Source organism: Coregonus clupeaformis, chromosome 23 (genome assembly GCF_020615455.1).
Source record: "Coregonus clupeaformis isolate EN_2021a chromosome 23, ASM2061545v1, whole genome shotgun sequence".
Lineage (NCBI taxonomy): Eukaryota > Metazoa > Chordata > Actinopteri > Salmoniformes > Salmonidae > Coregonus > Coregonus clupeaformis.
The window spans coordinates 58,204,519-58,229,348 of NC_059214.1; the positions used below are offsets into that span (position 1 = coordinate 58,204,519).

Sequence of the window (24,830 nt, forward strand, 5' to 3'; positions counted from 1 at the left end):
CCGCCCACGTTTAGCAGTACAGTGGATGGTAATGTTATAATGTTAATGTTTGGGGCGTGTCAGCAGGCAGATGGATGTTTGATGAGAGATAATAGAAGTAATGAAGGGACCATCATCTGAGATGAGAGAGAGAGAGAGAGAGAGAGAGAGAGAGAGAGAGAGAGAGAGAGAGAGAGAGAGAGAGAGAGAGAGAGAGAGAGAGAGAGAGAGAGAGAGAGAGAGAGAGAGAGAGAGAGAGAGAGAGAGAGAGAGAGAGAGAGAGAGAGAGAAGATTCCAGGCAGATGGGGCCCACCTGTGAGACTGACAGGTGCTATCTAAGTCATTATTTCTTTTCTTCAGCTTCACTTGGTTCTTAGGCGTGGGTTGTGTCATTTAGGAGTGTGACACACTGGAACACCGACATGGAACATACACACATGGACACACACAGCGCTTATGACCACATTGTTATGATTCAGGCAAATTTCTAGCATCATGTTTTCCTTTTACTGTGGTCAACATGTACCGCTCGGAGAAGTTCTGGAGAAAGTTTTGAGTATATTTAAATGATGTACAAGTTCCACCTTTCCCTGCTTGGATGTTCTGTACCTTGTTAGCACTCAGCCTGGGTGTGTATGGTTTGAGCTAGCTCCCTTCAGCCTGTGTCAGGTGTGAAAAAGGTTGAGGTGAGTTTAAAAGACACATAATGATGTTGGCATTTAAAGGCTAAAGGCATTTAAAGGCTGGGATGGGTACGAGTGAGACTAGACTGCCCTAGCCACTTTTAATAGCCTGACATCTATGATACAGAAACATTTTGATATTATGCCTCAAGCATGATCGATTTCATCTGCGTGCACACTTTTTGTTGTTGTTGCTTTCTGTTAAACATTAACCTTGCCTGCTTGGTCATTTTTTACAATTTAAACGCTTGTAATAGCAGTGTTTTACTCTATACTAGATACATCAGACATGGGCAGAAACAGACAGAGAACAGAGTGGCAGGGATCAAACAACAACATCAACAATCCAATCTAGCCAAACGCTCCAATCAATTCAATTGACTGAGTGGGTGTAGCTGTTTCTTGTGTAAACATAGTGGAAATTACCAGAAAACATTGTCCACCCCAGGTCACATTTTACCAGTGTGTACTTAAGGTGATTACCTGCTCCAGTCTGTGTATTTGTGTATTGGCCCTGATATTGTTAACCAGTATGGATCTGGTAAAGATCTCCAGCCTGATCAATAAAGCCAGTGTGTCAGATACGCTTTCTGAAGGGGTGATGCTCTGAAACGAGAGGATGGGAGGATGAATTAGAGCTATTAGTGTGACCTCTCACCTCCGACTCAATGATCTGTGGCTGAAAGTGAGCACTCCTCTTCCTTCCTCTCAGATGAATGTGTCCAGGTGGCCTCAGCTCTGAGGGCACATCTTTCTCTGTCTCAACACCCTGCTCTAGCATGGCCTGACTCTGGAAATGGCCCTCACAGAGGCAGGCTCTGTTGCTAGGGAGGCTAAGAACTGAGGCGATGTGCAACGCAATGGCTCTCTGACTCTCTCCATCTTCCCTTGGATGAAGTAGTGACCATTCTTTTCTCAATCCCTTCCTTCCTCCCTTCTTCCCTCCATGTATCTCTCCCTCCTGTAACTCTTCAGTGTTCTATTCAGCCAAATGTGACTAGTAATTGACCTCAAAGCATGTCATTACACCCACAGGACTAACCACTCTGTGTGTGTGTGTGGGTGTGTGCGTGCGTCCCATCTCAACAACCATCAAACAGCTGCTTCCCAGCGGCAAAGCCGGCGGTCACATGGCCAGCCAGACCTTATATCACATAGCTACATGCTCAATCGGACTAAAACACATCCATGGCAACAGGTTTTCATTGTATGACGACTGGGGACTTCAAGTTCAAAGCCATCTCCCGCAGTGTTGCTCTGAAACAGACACTGTTGTTGCGTTCCTTCCTGGAAACCCTTGCTCCCTCTTAGATTATTTATCTGAGGTCCTTCGAGGGGGTGTGTAGCAGCAGAACACAGTATGGAGTCTAGTGCCACTGTGTACACAACCCACAGCCCGAGTATCATGGTACCACTGTTCACTGCTTTACCCCATGTAGCTAGGTTCTGTTTGTTATTGTGTGGGGGCAGTATAGATTTTTTTTTTTTTTAGGCCTGGAACCATAGCACCACTGCTCACTAATTCACCCCATGCAGCAAGGCAGCTAGGCTGTTTGTTATTGTGTTGTATGGGGAAGTGGGAGAGTAGGCCTAGGCCTGATGGTGCCACTGCTCACCCCATGCAGCTAGGCTGTTTGTTATTTTATGGTGCAGTGGGAGGTATAGGCCACTGTGTCCATAGCCATGGTGCCACTGCTCACAGCTCACCCCATGCAGTCAAGGAAGTAAGGGTATGTTTGTATGGCGGCTGGAGGGTATATAGCCTAGGCCTGATTACTGCTAACTGACAAAGGCTGCCAGCAAACTCTGACGGGAACTGTGTGAGTGTGTCATATTGGGGCATTCGACAAAAGGGGCAGTTTCTAATACAAACAAGTCCTTGTTAATAATAATAAGAACCACAGTCTGGCAAACATTAACCATAATGGGGGGAATATTTAGTTATTCATTTTATCTCCAAGTGACCTTGATTAAATGTCTCCAGGATATGAGCGTGACTGACCGGGCTGGCTCTTTTTCAGGCATTGTGATTTGTGATATTACAGTATATGGATGTATCCCAAATGGCACCCTATTGACTATATAGTGCACTACCTTTGACATATGGGCCCTGGTCATAGGAAGTGCACTTTAAAGGGAATAGGGTGCCATTTGGGATTATTCCTATTTTCTGGTTCCTGAACTCCTCAAAACAAAAGCATTCTGTGTTTGGTTAGCTGATGTTGTTTGTTGTGTGAGTCTCATGCACATTGTTTTGGCCCGGATAGAGAGTTGGCTCTGGCGTTTCTTGGCCATAACTTCAATATTTTATGCATTAGTGGATCAGTAAGTAACATATAATTGCGGTAAGGAAGGAACCCTGCCAATTAATAACAGAATAACAGTAATCCCATTCTAGTAACAATGTCTTATCCAAGTAGTTTAAAAGGCAAACTCTAAAAATATGCTCATGTCAGGTAATCAAAAGAGCATGTTTAATGTAATTTGGCACCAACATTAAGGACTAAAAGTGGAAAAAAATCTTATCATATGAGCCATAGTTACTATTACTGCTGAATGTCCCCTCCCTCCTAGCCTTCAGGCCTCCCTGTGGCCTCTGTTCCCTCCTGCTCTGTGCTCTGACACTGACTGGCTAAGGTAGAGGAAGTGGCAGAGGAAGTGTCTCAGTGATCTGTCACTACGCTAACTAACACCTCCCACCACCCACTGCCCTTCTATAGTGACACACACACACACACACACACACACACACACACACACACACACACACACACACACACATACACACTTCAGCAGGAAGTGATGTGCCAGCTTCTTACCCCAGAGCTCCCAGCTGTGAGGACGCTGGTTAAAAAGATGGCAGTATAGGGTCATATTCATTATGGAATAACGTAGCAAAGCAGTTTGAAAATGAAAATAAAAATGAGCTTTCTTATTGGATTTATAAGTCATTAAGTCCCTTCCTCTTTTAGCCCATTTTCTTCTGTTTGGTGGCTAATGAACACGACCCAGGCGTTAAGTACTGCATGTGTTAGGCCCATGCTGTTATTGCTCATTATAAATTAACAAGACACCACAGACAGTGGCAGTTAAGTGCCTGCTCTTGGTACACGTTTCTCTTTTCTTTTATGTTCGTTTTCCTCTCCCTCAATGTTCCTCTTTCTCAGCCTATTTTAGGAAATACGAAGACTTTTTCACTCATTAACTACCTATCCACTCTGAGGCGATTGCTTTTTCTTTCCTCATTGTTAACGTGGTAGCTGTAATTATTCACAGGGGCGGTCCTTGTCTCTGCAGCAACAGGTAGAAGGAATGTAATTTGTCATTTTCCTCTCATGCTAATTATCTAGACGACGAAAGCAGTAAAGCCGTCGCTGCGTTTCCCTGTTAAATATTCTCACCTTTCAAAGTGCCGGTCGTTGGGTCTGTGTCGTCCTGGCTACCTGTCCACTGCTCGGCATGTGTTTACCAGAAGGAAACAGAATGCCACTAAATACTCCTCATCTGGAGAGCTCAGCACTCGTGTCAAAAGGTGCTGGATGGAATTGTTTCATGCAGAGGAGGAGGAAGCATGGCCATGCATTCAATTAAAACCGCATTCTCTGTGAACTGTGCTGCTCTGTAAATACCATGAAGGCAAAACTGGAACGCATTATAAAAAGGTTGTTTTGCCTGAAATGTAAGGGAAGTAGTAAAAGAGAGAGAGTGTGTGTGTGTGTGTTGCAAATGCATATTTGTGCACGTGTGGTATCGTGTATGTGCGCAAACATATGTGAATATGCAGCCAGGTCACCCGTGATACAAGTCAGTCATCCATCCATGTCTGATGACGTCGGGAGATTAAGTGGAAATTGGCACTAGGGGCAACATTGAGCGATGTTACCCTCAAGTAGGTTTCGGTTTTGCTATGGCGTTGTTGACAGGGATGGTGGATGGGCGCAAACATCTGCCGCTGATTCCAAAAGTTGCACGTTTGATAGAAAGTTGTTTTTGAGATTTTTGTTTTAAGCCTATCCCAAACCTTAACCCTTACCTTAACCATTCAGAGTTAAATTCCTAACCTTAAGATTTCTGATGAATGTCTAATTCTGACGTGAGACTGAGAGGTAGTGGAATATGTCTGTCTGTAATAGACATAATTAGATAAAGGTATTTTTGAAGAACACACTCTTTCTCCAATTCAGACATGTCTGTACTTGTTATTAAGAGTGGATCTTTCAAGTGATGATGCAAGGTGGTGGTAACAAACTCCTCCATTAGAGGGTAGGGAAGTGAGGCGTGACATGGGGTAATGTGTGTTGTGCTTTGGGGATAGACTCTTATAGACTAGAGTAATGAAACTGTGAGGCTGGCATCCTGCAGTGGTTGTAACAGCAAGGGTGGAGCACCTTACCTTTACTAGGCCTTGAGAAAAGACAGATGGGACAGAATGGGTAATACTGACTTGGACAGGAACATCTTCTTTGTTCTATGTGTGTTTTTTAATCAATATGATGTTTAGTGAAGCGGGATTCTCTGTGTCTGCTCTGTGTTGCACACTGATCTACAACAATACAAATATATCCAATCAAATTGTATTGGTCACATACATATATTTAGCAGATGTTATTGCGGGTGTAGTGAAATGCTTGTGTTCCTAGCTCCAACAGTGCAGTAGTATCTAACAATTCACAACAATACACACAAATCTAAAAGTAAAAGAATTAAGAAATATATAAATATTAGGACGAGCAATGTCGGTGTGGCATTGACTAAAATACAGTAGAATAGAATACAGTATGTAAACATTATTAAAGTGACTAGTGTTCCATTATTTAAATGACCAGTGATTCCATGTCTATGTACATAGGGCAGCAGCCTCTAAGGTGCAGGGTTGAGTAACCGGGTGGAAGCTATATAAAGATGATATCATATTTAAAGAATGAAAAGGTTGACTGGCTTATCTCCCTAAAGCACACTTCATCCTCAAACCTTAATGAACAGATGAACACACACACCTACCCAGAGACACACTCCTTCCTCCTTACTGGAAGATGCAGATTCTTCCGTTTAAGAAATGAAGGGGTCGTTCGGTGTAGTGTTAATCACCTTGGCATTAATTCCCAGGCTGATTTGATTAGTTCCTGTTAAGTCTAACTAACTGCCCATATCTGACGCCCGGGGTTAACTCCTAGACCTGAATTACACAGAGAATTCAATTATACCACCATTTTGACCGGTGGTGGTCCCTCCTATCCAACAGACAAGGCTTTACACCTGGGTTGTATTAAAAACAGCTAAACATGTTAAAAACTACTTTGACTTTTCGGTGTTGTATGAACGCTATGATTAAAAGAGTCTTGAAAAAAGAGGCAACTGAGAAGCAATCCCCTATGAGACAGGTATTATAAATGAATCTTCTGTGAAATTCACCAGAACTCACTTTTAGCCAAATGAGATTCAGAGAACATAATTTAAACCGTCATTGCAAGTTGTAATTCATTTCTGTGAAATCCATTTGTCATTTGTTGAGGCACGATGTAATAAAATACATTTCAGAGTATTGTTGGGAGAGGGACAGGGTAAATATTTCCCCTTCCCCGCCGCCTGTAATTACCTGAAATTGCTCCTAAGCTGCTAAATTTGCTAAATGACTCTGATAATGGAAATAAATGTACTTTCCACAACATACATAGGAAGTCAAGGATTTTGTGTTTTTTTCCCCCTCTCAAATGCTTTATTATAATGGTAAGCATATGTGTAGTTCTGGTTTTGTTATTTTTTTGTTATATCTGCCTGACTATATGGCTACGTCTGAAGTGATATCCTATTCCCTAGTGAACTACCTTGGGTCATAGTCTCAAGGTAAAAAGTAACACACTTTGTAGGGAATAGGGTGCCATTTCGGACCAAGCCTCTGTTGGTGAATTGTAATGGCTCTTCTCCAGGAAATGGATATCCTCCTGCTCAGTGAGTGGTGGTTAGGCTGTAGATTGCACCGCTGATCCTGACTCTGAGATGAACTGATAAGTGACCTCTCTACTCTCCTCTGCAGCACAGGGAAGCCTTAGCTCGGCCTGGGAGAATACAGATCACTGTGTGTGTGTGCATGTGGGTGTGTGTGTATGTGTGTGTGCCCTGACTGGATCATAATAACACGATGGGACTGGGACACTTGTTTTCTGTCTAGAATAATGGCTTTTCTCATGTGAGATGGAATACTGAAAAGGGAGAACTAACCCAGGTCTTTTGGAAGTACGAAATGTCTGGTTCCATGGCATCGTACTATAATATCCCTAATGTGAACTAATTCCCTTGATTAATGTTGGTGTAACTTCGCTAAATAGCTCTGTTCAGCGGAACTGAAACAGTGCATGTCTAATGTACTCCCTCCTCTCTCCTTCACTCTGGTCACACACAGGTAACTACCAGCTGTCTCCGACTGTGAACATGCCCCAGGACGACACCGTCATGATCGAAGATGATCGGCCACCTGTGGTCCCCGCCCACCTGTCTGACCAATCATCCTCCAGCTCCCACGATGACGTGGGCTTTGCTGCAGATAACCCGGTGACTTGGGCCCAGGACATGTCAAACCAAAACGAGTGGTGAGAGAAAGAGATTTTCCATTTTACACCTCAGCAAGGTTTTCTTTACTTTTTGGCTGTAGCACCCACTGTCTGGTTGAATTATTGATATCATGATGTTCTTTAAAGAGGCCCTTTGTGACTAGATTCCGTGTGTTATGGAACATTTAATATGTGGGGAGCGTTAGGGCATGAGAAAATGATATCTGACACTATTCCTTTAGTGTAGTCAAGTGTCTGTGTGCATGTGCCTGCACAGGGCCGTGTGCCTGTGTTGAGTGTGTGCGTGCATGGGTGTGTGCACATGGCCTTGTGTGTCTGTGTGTGTGTGCTCACGTGTGCATGCCTCCATGACTGTGTGTCTGTGTGCGTGCGTACGTGCGTGCGTGTGTGCACCTGTTTGCCTGTGTGAGTGTTTAATAATGGATGTGACCTAGGAGAAATATGGAAGATGGTTGAGTGAAACATCTCTCTGGGGTCGTAGCCAGTCCTCTTCCTTCCCCAGGGTGTCTCACACTTCCCCCTGGTTTAGCCCTCTAGTACGGCTTGAGCAGCTAGTATTAAATATGGAACCAGGAGCTCAGCAGCCCAATGACAGGCAGGGGCCATGAGTCCTCTGGGACCGTACACTCAATTCAATGGTGCCATACCAAGTGATTCTGCAGTTTTTGAGGGAAATTGTGCTCCAGTGTTTCTGGCTCACTGTAGACACTGTAGGTATTTATAATGCTTCTGTATAGAAACCTGCATCTTACCAATAGAAACATGAATGGTATTTATTGATTACAAGAATTGTGGTGGCATTTAAGTAGGTTTGCAAAGCTACTGGTAATTTACCAAAGTTACCAGAATATTCAGTAATTAACAGGTAATCTATAGCAATATATGGTAACTTTGGTAATTTATACTTGAATAACGAAAAACAAAAAAAATGCATTTATATTATTCATTTTTTATATATATGTCCATATTGTCCATGAGTTGTTAGTGGATAGACCATATAGTTCAAGAGAAAATAGCCTAATTAATGAAAAAAAGTATCTAATCAACAATGGCATTATTTTCAATTAACTCTGCAACTCTCCCAACTATTGACTTTTTTCACAACAAAGAAATTGACATAGTAAAAAAAAAAAAAAGTGGGTCAAAACATATTTCATGCTGAAACCCTCATATTAAAAACCAATGGTATTCACTACATTGATGGTTTATATTTAGGATGATGTTTTACAGCATTTAGGATCATGTTTTACAGCTTTGTCATTCTATTTTTTAAATTAAACTTATTTTATTATTTTATATATTGTACTTGTGATTAGACCACTCAGAGGGAAAGATGTACTGTAATTGCAGATATCTGTGATAATCTGAATTAGCCAAAAGGGCCACTAGATAGATGTCTTGTAATAAATTACATATAATCCTTGAAAGTTACCAAAATTATGGTAGTTTACTGGTAAACTTAAAAAGTTTCCAGTAATATACCCTCCCTTTGCAACCCTACATTTAAGTATAATATCCTATTTTCTGACTGTCCATGACAGATGTTTGGCTTTTCTTTCCTTTATCTGGATTGGTCAGGCAAGGTCATATCAAACATATCGCAATATGCTATTGGACAGTACAGCAACACAGTGATTGACTAGCAGGGAAGGGTTATTCTATTAGTCAGAGATTCCATTCTGCTGGAAGGAAGGAGAAGCCTGGTCAATCTCTCTCTCTGTCTGTTTTTAGTATTTTTATTTTAATCCCCCAAGAGACATACCTCCATATTTCCCCTCCATGGTTCCCCTTCATCGCTCTCTCTCTCTCTCTCTCTCTCTCTCTCTCTCTCTCTCTCTCTCTCTCTCTCTCTCTCTCTCTCTCTCTCTCTCTCTCTCTCTCTCTCTCTCTCTCTCTCTCTCTCTCTCTCTCTCTCTCTCTCTCTCTCTCTCTCAGATTGATTATGAATTAGTAGCTTTAGTTTGCATGTCTGTTGGTCATGTGATGTCTGAGGTTTGTCGTTGTGGATTAGGGCCACAGCACACGCTCAAGATTTCTCACACGCTCTCTTTCCTTTCTCTCTCTATCTCGATCTCTCACGCGAGTATGCACGAATGCACGAATGCAGGCACACACACACACACACAGACCATAAGTGTGCAGTGTAGCACTGCCTTGGGTTATTTTGAATTATTCATATATCAGAAGCCTAGTACGCACGCCACACACACATTCTCACACACTCCCTCCACAGTCCCACAGCTGCTCAAATACGCGCACACACACACACACACACACACACACACACACACACACACACACACACACACACACACTGACTGACAGAAGACTCTCTCTCTCTGACACGTGCACGCGCACACATCTTAACATGGTAATAGCGGTGCTGAGACTGTAGGATCTGGGTCAGCCAGGACTCCAGTTTCTTGGAATTGTTACTTTTTAATTAAGCTGCATGCCACATCCAACCAGGCCCTGTAATCATTGAATATGCATTGTGTGGAGCTGTGAAAGTCTCACCTCCGCCCGTATTAGATCTGTTTCCCCATCTCTCCAGCCCTAGCTCTGCACCACACAGCGCCAGGGTTACACACATTAGTGCATACATAATGGCACTACCTTTACCCCTGTAGAAAACCTTATAGTCAGTATTTTCCTTCATTTTGCTCAAACATGGTCATAGTGTGAGCTGATAAATGGTTGTTTTGCAGGCAAAGAAAACCCCATCTCACACGAGACACATTAATACAGCGACCTAGTTTTCCAAGAGATGCAGGAGCAATCTAGTTTTGTGTCTTGTATGTGTGTGTTTGTGTGTGTGTGTGTCTTTTGTTTCTGTTTGCGTTGCAGGAACATGTTGTGGGTGGATTGAGCTCTCTCCTATTATTACAGCTGTATAGTTTCTACTGAAAACAAGGGATTGAAATTGTACCAGCCAAAAGACTCCCAGAAAACATAAATAGAAAATAGTGCACACGACGATCCACGACAGACACAGTCATAACCCATAACCTCCATTCCTTTTACCTCTCTCCCCCCTCCTCAATCACAATATAATATCAAAAGCCAAACAGGCTTACATTTACGTTTACATTTGAGTAATTTTTGTAATTTAGCAGACGCTCTTATCCAGAGCGACTTAGTGAGAGCATTCATTTTCGTACATTTCATACTTAATGATTTGTAATAACACATACTAGTTCCTTATTTCTCAATGATTTACAGTACTAGGTATGGAGCCATTTATTAAAATAAATCTGCTCTGATACTATGGGACAGCCTTGCTAATGTGAATGGAATGTGTGGTGGTGGAGAGCACAGGAAGGTACAGGAATGGAAGCCTGAACGAACTGTGAATTATAGGAACATGTTTAAGTTGACGTTAGTTCAACATGATGCATATGTTTGGTAAACGTTTTGATCTCCTACACATAAACTATGATCAACTGTATTGGAGAGCAGTTACAGGGGCACCTGCAATCCCTCGTAATGTGGTAGTAGCTCTTGAAATGAACTACGGGCCTATGTTCCCCCTTTACGTTCCATTCTCTAAGCAGATGTCAAAGGAGATGGATGCTTGTTATTACTTTCCAGATTAGCTACTCTACCACCCTGTTACTGGAACCAAAGTGGGTCGTTTTAGGCCGTCTACAGAGGCTTAGGCTGCTTCCCAAATGGCACACTATTTCCTATATTGTGTGCTATTCATGACCAGGGCCCTGGTCAAAAATGTACCATTTGGGACAGATCCTCAATGTAATGGGGGTGCATGTCAGGGTGGGCCTGCGCTGCCATTTTAGTAATTTACATCCACTACCATGCCCCTCTGGCTCGTCTGGGGCCAGGGACCTTCTTACCCCCCAGCCCAATTGAAACGCTCACAGAGTTTGTAATAAGGCTATGTAGAAAACATGTACTTTTAGCATGTTGAGTTGTAGTAAACGTTTAGCCTTTTGAAGTAGACATTAATGGATGTCTATTTTCATAATTCTCTGATAGAATGATTGTGAATTTCCATTGAAAAATTAAATTGAAAAATGGCCTGTCGACTCTGACTCATAGATGTGTGCTTTTGCTCTTGCAATAATGCCTCACAATTATGAAACAACTGATGGGAAAACCTCTATGGCCAGAGAACCATTAAAGATATGACAGGTTAGTATTGTCACTTCAGGCCAAATCGGGTGAGAAAAGGACACTGCACATTACAAAAGTTGTCCTTAGTCCACCTTTCGTTTCTAACAACACCCAATACCTGTAACATTTACTGTGAAAGTGATTTATCTGCTTCATTTTTCTGTCCTTTCCATCCTCCAAACTACATCAATATTTATCTTTCATCATAGAATTTTCCTACACTTCATTGAGCTTTCCTTTCCAAACAGAAAGAGCTGTTCAGTGTTCTTGTTTGTCGTACCACATCTTAACAGGAGTCACAACCCCCCGTTGTGTGAGGGAACAGCGTCTGCGAAACAGTAACTGAAAATTGCTTGTATACAAAGTGCCAAACAAAGGTGTTTTTCCTTTGAAGCTGCATTTATGTTCTCGCTCTCTCTCGCTCTCTCGCTCTCTATCTCTCTTTCTCTAACTCTCTCTCCACCTCTCTTCTGTCTCTCTCTCGCTCTCTCTCAATTCAATTTCAATTTCAATGTATCTCTCTCTGTCTAAGTCACTTCACTTCTCTCCTCCCCTCGTCTCCTTTTCTCTCACACAGCAGCCTCACCTAGTTCTCCTCATTGAGCTGCAAGTTGAGTTAACACTGTTCATACAATGCTCACTTTACAGAGTTAGAGTGAGGTGGAGTAGTACAGCAGAGCTCATCTGTTGGCACTGTGGTAACTACTATATGTGCACGTGTGTGTGTGTGTGTGTGTATGTGTGTGTGTTTAGTGCATGTGTTACACAATAATAATAATAATAATAATATGCCATTTAGCAGACGCTTTTATCCAAAGCGACTTACAGTCATGCGTGCATACATTATATATTTTTGTGTATGGGTGGTCCCGGGGATCGAACCCACTACCTTGGCGTTACAAGCGCCGTGCTCTACCAGCTGAGCTACAGAGGACCACGTAGAGAGTAGCGAGATAGTAGAGAGTAGGGAGATTCAGTAGAGAGATTCAGAAACTATCAATTACTACTTAGCCTGCAGAGCCAAGGTAGCTCCCTGCCTAGATATCACCACAGCACAGCATAGATGGAGCACCTGAGTACAGTATCATTCACACGGCTGGACTGGAGCGAAACAGAAATTGAGACAAATTATCTTTGTGTGAGTGTGTGTGAGTAGTAGTAGTATTCCCCAAATGTGTCACCTGGTTTGATATCCCTTACACTATTAAATAGTACAAGCATTAATCACGAAGAGTTTTCTCGCCCTCCTTCGCTCACCTAGAGTTCATTTGAATACCCACATTCTCGGGATCACTTCCACCTTCACAAGGCTGCACTGCCCCCTAAAGAAGGGCTGTGTGTGAGAGCAACCTGGTCTCAGAGCATTGTGTATTATTATGTACGTAAATCTGAGACATCCCATTTAGTATGATATATTACATTTCAAATGGTATGTATTAATCTGTGGATGTCCATCACCCATTTCATATGTTATGTTACGATTACAATAAGTATTATATGTTCTGAATTTGCAAAATATACATAATGTTACGGATTTGCAAAAAATATGATATGTTACGAATTCCAACTAGGTTGCTAGGTGGCTAATGTTAGTTAGCTGGCTAACATTAGCTAGGCTAGGGGTTAGGGTTAGGAGTTAAGGTTAGAGTTAAGTTTAGGAGTTAGCTAAAAGGGTTAGGGTTAGGGGAAGGGTTAGCTAACATGCAAAGTAGCTAAAAAGTAGTAAGTAATTGAAAAGTTACTAATTAGCTAAAAGTTTTCTGTGATGAGAATCGAATTCACAACCTTTGGGTTGCTAGACTTTGCGTTATACGCCCACCCATCCACCCCAATCAACAACCCTACTTTCGTTTTTGCCTTAAGTAACCATATGCCTTATGTAACCATACCAAACGTAACATATCATACTAATTTTTGTATCCCGGATTTACATTTACTATGTTACGTCTAGTCTATGAGACCAGGCTGGTGAGAGAAATGGTGTAATGAGTGAAGAGAAGAGAAGAGAAGGATGTGTGGGCTGGATGTAGATCTGAATGGCTTTTCTCTCTCTGTTACATTACGCTGCTTTGATCTGACGCATGCCTCACTATCTTTGAAGGGGTAATCACCTACCCCTTTGAACAGTCAGGAGACTCAGAGACACAGAGAGACAGAGCAGAGCCCCATCTCTACTGAGACAGGTGAAGACAGAAGGAGAGGGAGAGAGAAGAAGAGAAGGAGTAATGATTGGGAGAGGGAATATATTGAGAGGGAGAGACAGGCTGATTCAATATGTATATATAAGTTTGAAACTTTATATGTTAACACTTTCCATGTAAATAAAGCCTTTTGAATTATATTTAATTGCTATACAATGGGCAGGAGAGAGAGCGACAAGCTCTCACAGTCTCACATCAGAATTAGACATTCATCCATGTTCCTCAAACGTCAAATTTTGAAGTGTTTAAGGTTAAGTTTCAACAATAACTCCACTTTTTTGTAATCTATATTTTTAATTTTTAACCCCTTTTTCATGATTACGATCTTGTCTCATCGCTGCAACTCCCCAACGGGCTCGGGAGAGGCGAAGGTCGAGTCACGCGTCTTTCGAAACATGACCCACCAAGCCACGCTTCTTAACACCTGCTCGCTTAACCCGGAAACACCGTTCAACTGACGATCAGAGTCAGCCTGCAGGCGCCCGGCCCTCCACAAGGAGTCTCTAGAGCGCAATGAGCCAAGTATAGCCCACCCGGCCAAACCATCCCCTAACCCGGACGACGCTGGGCCAATTGTGTGCCACCCTATGGGACTCCCGGTCACAGCTGGTTGTGACACAGCCTGGGATCTAACCACAGGCTGTAGTGACACTGCAACACTGCGATGCAGTGCCTTAGACCGCTGTGCCATTTGGGAGGCCCTTTAACTCCACATTTTTAAGATTTGGGTTATGTTTAGGAATTACCTCCAAATTCTTAAGGTTAGGTGTTAACGCCAAATTCTTAAGGCTAGGCATTAACTCTGAATGGTTAAGGTAAGGATTAAGGTTTAGGATAGGCTCAAAACTAAAATATCAAAAACAACTTTAATATCGCTAGATTCGAACATGCAACCTTTGGGACCAGAGGCAGATGCTTACACCCATCCAACATCCCTGTCCACTACGCTGAAACCTTCTTGATGGTAACAGCACTCACTGTTGCCCCTAGTGGCTGGTTTCCACGTCATCTCCCGACATCCTCAGACATGGATATACTGACTTATATCATGGGTGTCTTGCCTGGAGAGAGCGGATGTGTGCTCAGCTGGAGACAGACTCAGCCTCAGAGAGAGGAGTAGAGTGAGAGTGATCTGAGATGGGTATAGTCAGTCAGTTCCACAATTTCACCACTAGGAGTGCTCTGAGCTGAGCAGCGGTGGGGTTGTCTTCATAGTATGGATGCACCAGTGGTGGATTTAATTGACATGGTGCAGGAGAACAGTCAACTCTGATTAACTCCTGGGTTTGTCCTCAGGTGAAAGAGAGGAAGGGAGAAAGGGGGTGGAGAGTGGGAAGTAATGAGATTGAGAGAAAGAGTGAGAGCAGTAGACTGTTTCCCGCTGCCTTTATGAGATGTCACAGGTGGAGACAAAATTCCTGGGACAGCTCTGACAGTCTGACGGACTAGGAGAAGCTTACTCACAAAATATGCGCACACACAAACACACACACACACACACATAATTCTACCCACGTGTATTGCTAGGTACACATACCACATATTAACATACAAAGTGGAAATTAATGGACAGGAAAGATAGCTGAACCACAGAACACAAAAACAACCTCCTTTACACTTTTGTTGAAGATATTTAGTACCGGTGCTAGTGATGTAGGCCTACACTAAAAAGTGCTGGGTTAAAAACAACCCAATTTGGGTAAATATTGACCAGAACATGTTGGGTTATTTTGACACAGCCAGTTGGGTCACAAACAACCCATTGTTTTCTTTAAATTGGGTTGTTGATGCTGGGTTATTGAACTATGATTCACCGGGTCAGATCAGAAGACTAGGGGTGTGGTGTTCAGATACTTATTTTTGGCCACCTGTGAGAGTAAATGTAATCCAGGTTAATCTGTTGTGTTATATTGACAACACATGTTAAGGTTGAGCACTGACACTTTTGTAGCTTTAAAGATGGATTATGCAGAAATCGCTCCGCCATTTCCTTGTTTACAAAAATTCTAATAGTTAGCCTAATTTAAGTTTATGACTAAACAAGAAAGTATAGTGTAGAGAATCATTGTACCGTCGAAAGTAAAAGACACAAAAACAAAACATAAAGAAAAGGAAGAATAGAAATAGCACACATAGAACATATCTACCGCTTCTTAGACGTGTGTTCAATTAGAATGACAGATCTATAACTCACATTTCTATGTGGATTTGGTCGGGTGGCCCAAAAAGTTATACAGTGAGGGAAAAAAGTATTTGATCCCCTGCTGATTTTGTATGTTTGCCCACTGACAAAGAAATGATCAGTTTATAATTTTAATGGTAGGTTTATTTGAACAGTGAGAGACAGAATAACAACAAAAAAATCCAGAAAAACGCATATAAAAAATGCTATAAATTGATTTGCATTTTAATGAGGGAAATAAGTATTTGACCCCCTCTCAATCAGAAAGATGTCTGGCTCCCGGGTGTCTTTTATACAGGTAACGAGCTGAGATTAGGAGCACACTCTTAAAGGGAGTGCTCCTAATCTCAGTTTGTTACCTGTATAAAAGACACCTGTCCACAGAAGCAATCAATCAATCAATCAGATTCCAAACTCTCCACCATGGCCAAGACCAAAGAGCTCTCCAAGGATGTCAGGGACAAGATTGTAGACCTACACAAGGCTGGAATGGGCTACAAGACCATCGCCAAGCAGCTTGGTGAGAAGGTGACAACAGTTGGTGCGATTATTCGCAAATGGAAGAAACACAAAATAACTGTCAATCTCCCTCGGCCTGGGGCTCCATGCAAGATCTCACCTCGTGGAGTTGCAATGATCATGAGAACGGTGAGGAATCAGCCCAGAACTACGCGGGAGGATCTTGTCAATGATCTCAAGGCAGCTGGGACCATAGTCACCAAGAAAACAATTGGTAACACACTATGCCGTGAAGGACTGAAATCCTGCAGCGCCCGCAAGGTCCCCCTGCTCAAGAAAGCACATATACAGGCCCGTCTGAAGTGTGCCAATGAACATCTGAATGATTCAGAAGATAACTGGGTGAAAGTGTTGTGGTCAGATGAGACCAAAATCGAACTCTTTGGCATCAACTCAACTCGCCGTGTTTGCAGGAGGAGGAATGCTGCCTATGACCCCAAGAACACCATCCCCACCGTCAAACATGGAGGTGGAAACATTATGCTTTGGGGGTGTTTTTCTGCTAAGGGCACAGGATAACTTCACCACATCAAAGGGACGATGGACGGGGCCATGTACCGTCAAATCTTGTGTGAGAACCTCCTTCCCTCAGCCAGGGCATTGAAAATGGGTCGTGGATGGGTATTCCAGCATGACAATGACCCAAAACACACGGCCAAGGCAACAAAGGAGTGGCTCAAGAAGAGGCACATTAAGGTCCTGGAGTGGCCTAGCCAGTCTCCAGACCTTAATCTCATAGAAAATATGTGGAGGGAGCTGAAGGTTCGAGTTGCCAAACGTCATCCTCGAAACCTTAATGACTTGGAGAAGATCTGCAAAGAGGAGTGGAACAAAATCCCTCCTGAGATGTGTGCAAACCTGGTGGCCATCTACAAGAAACTACTGACCTCTGTGATTGCCAACAAGGGTTTTGCCACCAAGTACTAAGTAATGTTTTGCAGAGGGGTCAAATACTTATTTCCCTCATCTAAATGCAAATCAATTTATAACATTTTTGACATGCTTTTTTCTGGATTTTTTTGTTGTTATTCTGTCTCTCACTGTTCAAATAAACCTACCATTAAAATTATAGACTGATCATGTTTTTGTCAGTGGGCAAACGTACAAAATCAGCAGGGGATCAAATACTTTTTTCCCTCAGGATGACGTATATTGCAGCTTTAATACGGCTAACACAACAGCGTTTGAACTACTTTGCAGATATGAAACACACAGACAATCATAATATCAGTCAAATATATCATATTCCCAGTTTATGATACAAAACCAACTTTTTAAGAGGTTTAAAAAAAAAAAGTTATATTTCACTCAAAATTCAATGACGTACAGTAAGGCATTGTTGGCAGAATAGATGGATGCAGTTCAATGCATGATTAATATAATTCAGCAATACATTTCTTGGTAGTCCATTGCTATCAGGTTATAAGTCACAGCTGGCCTGGTACATTGTTTGCTGCCTCCACCCATTTGGGATGCACTGTTTCAGTTTCAATGAGTAATTTGATTTTTTTACAAAATCAGATGAATATAACTAAGGCTGAAAATGGCTATACAATCAAACTAGCAAAGACAATGACAACAAGTCAGTAATAAGGTGGCTAATAGTCTAGCGCACGTGTCAAACACAAGGCCCGTGGGCCGAATTGGACACACAAGCGAGTATAAATGAGTCAACCGTTGAGTCATGTACTTTATGAAAGTACAGCCTGATGTGCTCGCATTGGTGAATTCCACTTCAATTGTGCTGCTTTCATGTGTCCCATTTATAGTGCACAGCGGAGGGAAAGTGTACAGACACATGCCACAGTCCTAGCTAAAGTAAGTTACTAAAATGTTGCAGTTTGGCTTCGGTTTTTAAAGCTTGACAATAAATAACCAAAAAAACTAAACCTGCAACAAAACACCATGCAAAGGAGAAACATGTAGGCCTATTACAGCAACATTTGAGCAGTAGCCTAGGCTGGCTACTTAACTACAATACATTTTGAGTGCACCATACAGCAATGCTGCATTCAACCGCACCAGTGATCCATGCAGTGTTTTAAGTTTAAATGTTACAACATCCTATAGCTACGTTGTTGTTATTTGGTGTTATTAAATACTCTTTGATTAGGGTCGCAGCATATTATGTACATCTGCAAGCATAGCAGCGAAGGCTGGACAAATATTATGTCTTAATATGTTAAAATGCTATATACAGTGCCTTCAGAAAGTATTCATACCCCTTGACTTATTCCACACTTTGTTGTGTTACAGACTGAATTAAAAATGGATTAAATCGATTTATTCTCTCACCCATCTACACACAATACCCCATAATGACAAAGAAGATTTTTAGTGTGTGAAATTGTAGCAATTTTTTTGAAAATGAAATACAGAAATATCTTATTTACATAAGTATTCACACCCCTGGGTCAATACTTTGTAGAAGCACCTTTGGCAGTGATTACAGCTGTGAATCTTTCTGGGTAAGACTCTTAAGAGTTTTCCACACCTGGATTGTGCAACATTTGCCCATTATTCTTTTCTTAATTCTTCAAGCTCTGTCAAATTATTTATTGATCATTGCTAGGCAACCATTTTCAGGTCTTGACATACATTTTCAAGTAGATTTAAGTAGATGCTTGAAAATATGGAGAGTGTGTCACGCCCTGGCTCTGGGGACTCTAGTATGTTGAGCCAGGGTGTGAGTTTTCATTTGTTTTTCGTTTCTAGTTGTTGTATTTCTATGTTGGCCAGAATGGTTCTCAATCAGAGGCAACGAGTGTCAGCTGTTGCTGGTTGTCTCTGATTGGGAACCATATTTAGACAGCCTGTTTTCCCACAGTGGTTGTGGGATCTTGTTCCAGTGTGGTTTGTGTTAGACCGAGGACGTCACGTTATCGTTTGTTGTTTTGTTCGTGTTATCATCATTCTTTAATAAATATGTTCACTTTTCACGCTGCGCCTTGGTCCTCTGTACCCGACGATCGTGACAGAAGATCCCACCAACACTGGACCAAGCAGCGTGTCCAGGAGCCAGCGCCAGAGGTATCACTAAAGGACATCAACCTCGGCTGGGCCTGGCCCACGGGGAGGAGAGACCCCCAGAACATTTTTAGGGGGGGCTCACGCCGTGGACGACGGGGCAGCAGGAGGCCGCTATAGAGCGGTCCAGCGGGGTTGCAGAGGAGGCCGCCAGGTTAAGGGGGCCACTGGTCACAGAGGAGAGGGAAAGTGTAGAGGCACGGCGAGAGGTACTGGGGTGTGTTACCAGTCCGGTCCGGCCCGTTCCTGATCCCTGCGTAGGGCCAGTGGTGTGTGTCCCCAGTACGGTCCGGCCTGTTCCTGTTCCTCGCATCGAGCCTGTGGTGCGCGTCGTCAGCCCGGCCCGGCCTGTTCCTGCTCCACGCACCAAGCCTATGGTGTGCATCGTCAGCCCGGTCCGGCCCGCTCCTGCTCCCGCACCAAGTCAGTGGTGCGCTCCGTCAACCGGTCCGGCCCGCTCCTGCTCCCGCGCAAGTCAGGGAGTGCGTTTCCGTCAGCCCGGCTCGGCCCATTCCTGCTCCCCCACACCAAGCCAGTGGTGTGCGTCGTCAATCCGGCACAGCCCGTGCCTGTTCCACCGGTGCCTGGTTCGGCCGGGTCAGCTGCTTCACGCCGGAGCTAGAGCAATCCGCTCCACCAGAGTGCAGTCCAGCTCCGGTCAGCAGGGCCAGACCGGACCAGGGGGTACTTTGGGGGGTTAGAGAGGGAGTGGGGATCATGCCCGAGCCGGATCCGCAGACAAGGCGGAGTGCCCACCCGGTCCCTCCTGTGGTGTTTGGTTGGCGCGGTCGGAGTCCGCGCCTTTGGGGGTACTGTCACGCCCTGGCTCTGGGGACTCTAGTATGTTGAGCCAGGGTGTGAGTTTTCATTTGTTTTTCGTTTCTAGTTGTTGTATTTCTATGTTGGCCAGAATGGTTCTCAATCAGAGGCAACGAGTGTCAGCTGTTGCTGGTTGTCTCTGATTGGGAACCATATTTAGACAGCCTGTTTTCCCACAGTGGTTGTGGGATCTTGTTCCAGTGTGGTTTGTGTTAGACCGAGGACGTCACGTTATTGTTTGTTGTTTTGTTCGTGTTATCATCATTCTTTAATAAATATGTTCACTTTTCACGCTGCGCCTTGGTCCTCTGTACCCGACGATCGTGACAGAGTGGTACTCAGTAATGTGTTGTATTGGATTTGCCCCAAACATAACACTTTGTATTCAGTTAAGTGCTTTGCCACATTTTTTGCAGTTTTACTTTAGTGCCTTGTTGCGAACAGGATGCATGTTTTGGAATATTTGTATTCTGTACAGGCTTCCTTCTGTTCACTCTGTCAATTAGGTTAGTATTCTGGAGTAACTGCAATGTTGTTGATCCATCCTCAGTTTTTTCCTATCACAGCCATTAAACTCTGTAAATGTTTTAAAGTCACCATTGGCCTCATGGTAAAATCCCTGAGCGGTTTCCTTCCTCTCCGGCAACTGGGTTAGGAAGGTACAGTGAGGGAAAAAAGTATTTGATCCCCTGCTGATTTTGTACATTTGCCCACTGACAAAGACATGATCAGTCTATAATGTTAATGGTAGGTTTATTTGAACAGTGAGAGACAGAATAAAAATAAAAAAAATCCAGAAAAATGCATGTCAAAAATGTTATAAATTGATTTGCATTTTAATGAGGGTAATAAGTATTTCACCCCTCTGCAAAACATGACTTAGTACTTAGGGCAAAACCCTTGTTGGCAATCACAGAGGTCAGACGTTTCTTGTAGTTGGCCACCAGGTTTGCACACATCTCAGGAGGGATTTTGTCCCACTCCTCTTTGCAGATCTTCTCCAAGTCATTAAGGTTTTGAGGCTGACGTTTGGCAACTCGAACCTTCAGCTCCCTCCACAGATTTTCTGTGGGATTAAGGTCTGGAGACTGGCTAGGCCATTCCAGGACCTTAATGTGCTTCTTCTTGAGCCACTCCTTTGTTGCCTTGGCCGTGTGTTTTGGGTCATTGTCATGCTGGAATACCCATCCACGACCCATTTTCAATGCCCTGGCTGAGGGAAGGAGGTTCTCACCCAATATTTGACGGTACATGGCCCCGTCCATCGTCCCTTTGATGCGGTGAAGTTGTCCTGTCCCCTTAGCAGAAAAACACCCCCAAAGCATAATGTTTCCACCTCCATGTTTGACGGTGGGGATGGTGTTCTTGGGGTCATAGGCAGCATTCCTCCTCCTCCAAACACGGCGAGTTGAGTTGAGGCCAAAGAGCTCGATTTTGGTCTCATCTGACCACAACACTTTCACCCAGTTCTCCTCTGAATCATTCAGATGTTCATTGGCAAACTTCAGACGGGCCTGTATATGTGCTTTCTTGAGCAGGGGGACCTTGCGGGCGCTGCAGGATTTCAGTCCTTCACGGTGTAGTGTGTTACCAATTGTTTTCTTGGTGACTATGGTCCCAGCTGCCTTGAGATCATTGACAAGATCCTCCCATGTAATTCTGGGCTGATTCCTCACCGTTCTCATGATCATTGCAACTCCACAAGGAGAGATCTTGCATGGAGCCCCAGGCCGAGGTAGATTGACAGTTATTTTGTGTTTCTTCCATTTGTGAATAATCGCACCAACTGTTGTCACCTTCTCACCAAGCTGCTTGGCGATGGCCTTGTAGCCAATTCCAGCCTTGTGTAGGTCTACAATCTTGTCCCTGACATCCTTGGAGAGCTCTTTGGTCTTGGCCATGGTGGAGAGTTTGGAGTCTGATTGATTGATTGCTTCTTTGGACAGGTGTATTTTATACTCCCTTTAAGAGTGTGCTCCTAATCTCAGCTCGTTACCTGTATAAAAGACACCTGGGAGCCAGAAATCTTTCTGATCGAGAGGGGGTCAAATACTTATTTCCCTCATTAAAATGCATTTTTGACATGCGTTTTTCTGGATTTTGTTGTTGTTATTCTGTCTCTCACTGTTTAAATAAACCTACCATTAAAATTATAGACTGATCATTTCTTTGTCAGTGGGCAAACATACAAAATCAGCAGGGGATCAAATACTTTTTTCCCTCACTGTGCATAGTGACTGGGTGTATTGATACACCATCCAAAGTGTAATAACTTCACCATGCTCAATGGGATATTCAATGTCAGTATTTTTTATTTTATTTTTTGAATCCATGCAACTTATTATGTGACTTGTTAAGCATATTTTTACTCCTGAACTTATTTAGGCTTGCCATAACAAATGGGTTGAATACTTATTGACTAAAGACATTTCAGCTTTTCATTTTTAATACATTTGTAAAGATTTCAAAAACATAATTCCACTTTGACATTATGGGGTATTGTGTGTAGGCCAGTGACAAAAAATCGAAATGTAATCAATTTTAAATTCAGGCTGTAACACAACAAAATGTGGAAAAAGTCAAGGGGTGTGAATACTTATTATTATATTACGGTCTTAAGTGGACATTATAAAGGGCCATATTTTTGCAATGGCCAGGTGGGTTGCAGTTGCAAGTTTTTTTGTAAAAACAAATAAGGCTATATCTGGCCCACAATTTCGTTGTTTTTTCAATATGGCCCGTGCGCTGATTAAGTTTGACACCCCTGGGCTAGCATATATTTTGATGTAGCTAGCTATTCATTTAGCAAGCTAAAAATACAGAGCCTAACGTTAGCTAGCTAGCTAGCTGCTGGGAGGATGTCATGTCATTGGAGGAGAGGGTAAGTACCGACTTTTCCCGCTCATATAATTTTTCGGTGGCTACTGCTAGAGGTGCAGGTGTCATTTGGTTAGCTATCAAGAAATGTTAGCATATATCTTAGTTGTCAATCAAATGTATTTGGCATTGATCAAATGGGCGGGCAGGCAGGCAAGTTCCCATTCAGTTGTCAAAACGTGGGTTAGAACAAACAAGTATTGTCAGGCAAGCTGCAGAAAGACGAGCAGGCTACTATTCCTTATTGTTTATCAGTGCAATTTTGACGGCCAACTAGTTGAAAAGGTTTGAGAGGGTTTATCTAATGTTCCCTCATTCGATTTTAGCTCATCTCACTCTTGCTAGCATTAGTTGTTGATCTTGTTGATGTGCATAGGCAACTGAGGGAGAGAGAGCCTACCTTTTCATGGTTGTTTGATCAAGTTCCCAAATATACGAGGACTCCGGTGGTATTTGCATATTTGTAAAAATATGGCTTTTGGAGTATTTTGTGGCTTTTGGAGAATGCGTTCTAATGATCTGAAGTCGCGCTGTTGCTACTGCCTGTAAACACACAGTCCAGTTCAAAGTGAATGATGGCAGGCCCGTGTGGCAAATGGCTTACTTGCATATAGGCCTACTTTAGCTTTGATTGGCTATGACGCACCAGTCTGCGTAGACTCCGGTCCTGGATAAGACATATGTTTTATTTACTGCAGTGTCTACTGCAGTGGGCGCTTTCCCACTCTCTATAAAATTTTCACAAATGCCTTACTATACGTCATTCCCAAACATTCTATAAATGTATGAAAACATCAAAATGACCATATCTAAGTGCTCCCTTGTCAGAAAATGTAAAGATGTTGTGTCATACTCTTCCTGGGGGTGTATATGAACAGATTTTAATACGATTTTATGTTGCTAAAACGCTGTCAGTTCCACTTTATGCCTATGCAAATCCCAATGTTGGGATAGTTACCACTTTGTTATAATATTTAAATAATGTTATAAATATTATATTAAAATGTGTAATGTGCAAAAATATTGAAGGAAAATAGAAACTTAACATGATGAACATGAATTACATTTATTCTCATGGGTGGCCAAAAAGAATGATCCGAAAGCCATGCCCCCAATAGGCCACACCTTTGGATTACCCAAACATGGATTGGGTTTTTATTCACTTTCATGCTGGGTTGACCCAGCAGATGGGTATTTTATGTAATCCATTGGTTATTTTCAGGATGTGTGACCTATTGGGGGTGTGGCTTTCAGATAGGTATTTTTGGCCACCCTAGAGAGTAAATGTCATTCCTGTTCATCATGTTATGTTTCTACACTGCAAATAAAAATATCCCTGAAATATTTTTGCAAATGTCATATTTTCATGTATAATTAATAATAATTGATGAACCGGAATAACATTTACTCTCATGGGTGGCCAAAAATAACTATCTGAAAGCCACGCCCATACTATGCCACGCCTCCAGTCTTCTGAGCTGACCTGTTGGATCATAGATCAATAACCCAACTAAATGAACCAACAGGTTGGGTTTGTTTTTAACCCAGCATTTCTTTGAGTGTAACTATCTTAAGTGTTCTCTAAGTATGTGTATGTTTTTGTCCATACGGTTATCAGTATAACTTGCTGACATCAGTGTAAACAGCCCTCCCTGCTTCCCCTTTGTGTGTGTGTGTGTGTGTGTCTGACTGTTTTAATTACGGTCTATGTCTTCCTTAAATGCTAACAGTCCCCTCTTGGTTTATGAATATGAATATTAACCAGGACTCACATCGTGTCATACATGCTGCCGTTTCCCCCGCTGTGTGTCTGTTTGTGTGTGGTGAATCTCTGTGGGC

General features: G+C 42.8%; 1 protein-coding gene across 2 annotated transcripts in view; it reads left to right on the forward strand.

The window, feature by feature from the left end:
- Positions 1-24,830, forward strand: part of LOC121549961 (partitioning defective 3 homolog) — a 439,443-nt gene that overhangs the window by 335,727 nt on the left and 78,886 nt on the right. For both annotated transcript variants that reach the window (XM_045206775.1, XM_045206776.1), the window contains exon 15: positions 7,064-7,250. In XM_045206775.1, the coding sequence (XP_045062710.1) occupies positions 7,064-7,250 (187 nt within the window). The remainder of the gene's footprint in view (positions 1-7,063; positions 7,251-24,830) is intronic.